Source organism: Plectropomus leopardus, unplaced genomic scaffold (assembly GCF_008729295.1).
Source record: "Plectropomus leopardus isolate mb unplaced genomic scaffold, YSFRI_Pleo_2.0 unplaced_scaffold9221, whole genome shotgun sequence".
Taxonomy (NCBI): Eukaryota; Metazoa; Chordata; class Actinopteri; order Perciformes; family Serranidae; genus Plectropomus; species Plectropomus leopardus.
The window spans coordinates 34-1,055 of record NW_024701684.1 but is presented as its reverse complement, the minus strand read 5'-3'; the positions used below and the strand labels follow the sequence as shown (position 1 = coordinate 1,055).

Sequence of the window (1,022 nt, the reverse complement as noted above, 5' to 3'; positions counted from 1 at the left end):
CCTTTTAGTAATCTATTGCAATTAACCCCGCATGTCTAGTTAAGTGGCTTGCTGCCAAAAAAATTCTTTTTTCTCAGGTTTCAAAGCTTTAAACACATGTTGAAGGTGTCTGAAAGCAGCACAAGAAAAAACTGATGCCAGTCCATGTGTCAAAGGGTTAAAATGAACTCAGGGGATTTTCCACCTCTGTGATTTTCAGGTGTTGTGGAGTTTTAAATGTAGTATAAAGCCCGCGGTGTCTCCAGAGGGAGCTGTGTACAGTCTGATTAACGTCCTCAGGTGATGCTGTGTCTGTTTTTAAATGAAGAGCTGTGCAGTTTGTGCAGGATCTGTAAATGTTCACGTCTCTTTTCGGTAGATTTTTCATGATGTTGCCTACAAAGCTAAAGACAGGACCGATCTGCTGTCAGGGATCGACGAGTTCCTGGATCAGGTCACCGTGCTTCCTCCAGGCGAGTGGGACCCCAGCATCCGCATCGAACCCCCAAAGAGCGTCCCGTCTCAGGTGAGACCTCCACTGAATCGGCATCCTGTCAGACCGCCACGATCTTAAATGTAACCACACTGGCGTCGTGTCCGTCCTGACTTCAGCTCTCTGTATCTTCTCCATCTTCTCTGTCTGCAGGAGAAGAGGAAGATGCCGCCAGCCCCTAATGGCTCCGCCCATGGCTATGACATCATCAAGGAGTCAGAGCATGACGCAGGGCCGGAGCTGCAGAGGACGGGGAGGTCAGTGTGTTTCACCGTACGACTGTCAGAAGATCACATGTACCCACACACACAAAACTGTATTAATCACAACATGTTGATGAATGGTTCATTGTTTAATCCATTTATCAGTTGTTGTCCAAGGTTTATTTATATTGCAAATTTCAGCAACAAGGCAATTTACAGTGCACAACACAAAAGATCAAACGCAGCGACAAAGAGCAAAAGAAACTTCAAAATTAGAAAATTTAAATGCAATTCATTAAAGATCTAGAAAACAGAAAATGAAAGCAAGCTAAAAAAATCATAAGACA

General features: G+C 44.3%; 1 protein-coding gene across 1 annotated transcript; it reads left to right on the top strand.

Annotated features, from left to right (window-relative positions):
- Positions 1-358: 358 nt before the first annotated feature.
- On the top strand, positions 359-768 carry LOC121940668 (sodium bicarbonate cotransporter 3-like; the record flags this gene model as incomplete). The annotated part of the gene is made up of 2 exons (XM_042483384.1): positions 359-505; positions 626-768. Coding segments are annotated over 2 exons (290 nt in total), but the record flags the coding sequence as incomplete, so codon positions are not given.
- Positions 769-1,022: the final 254 nt, after the last annotated feature.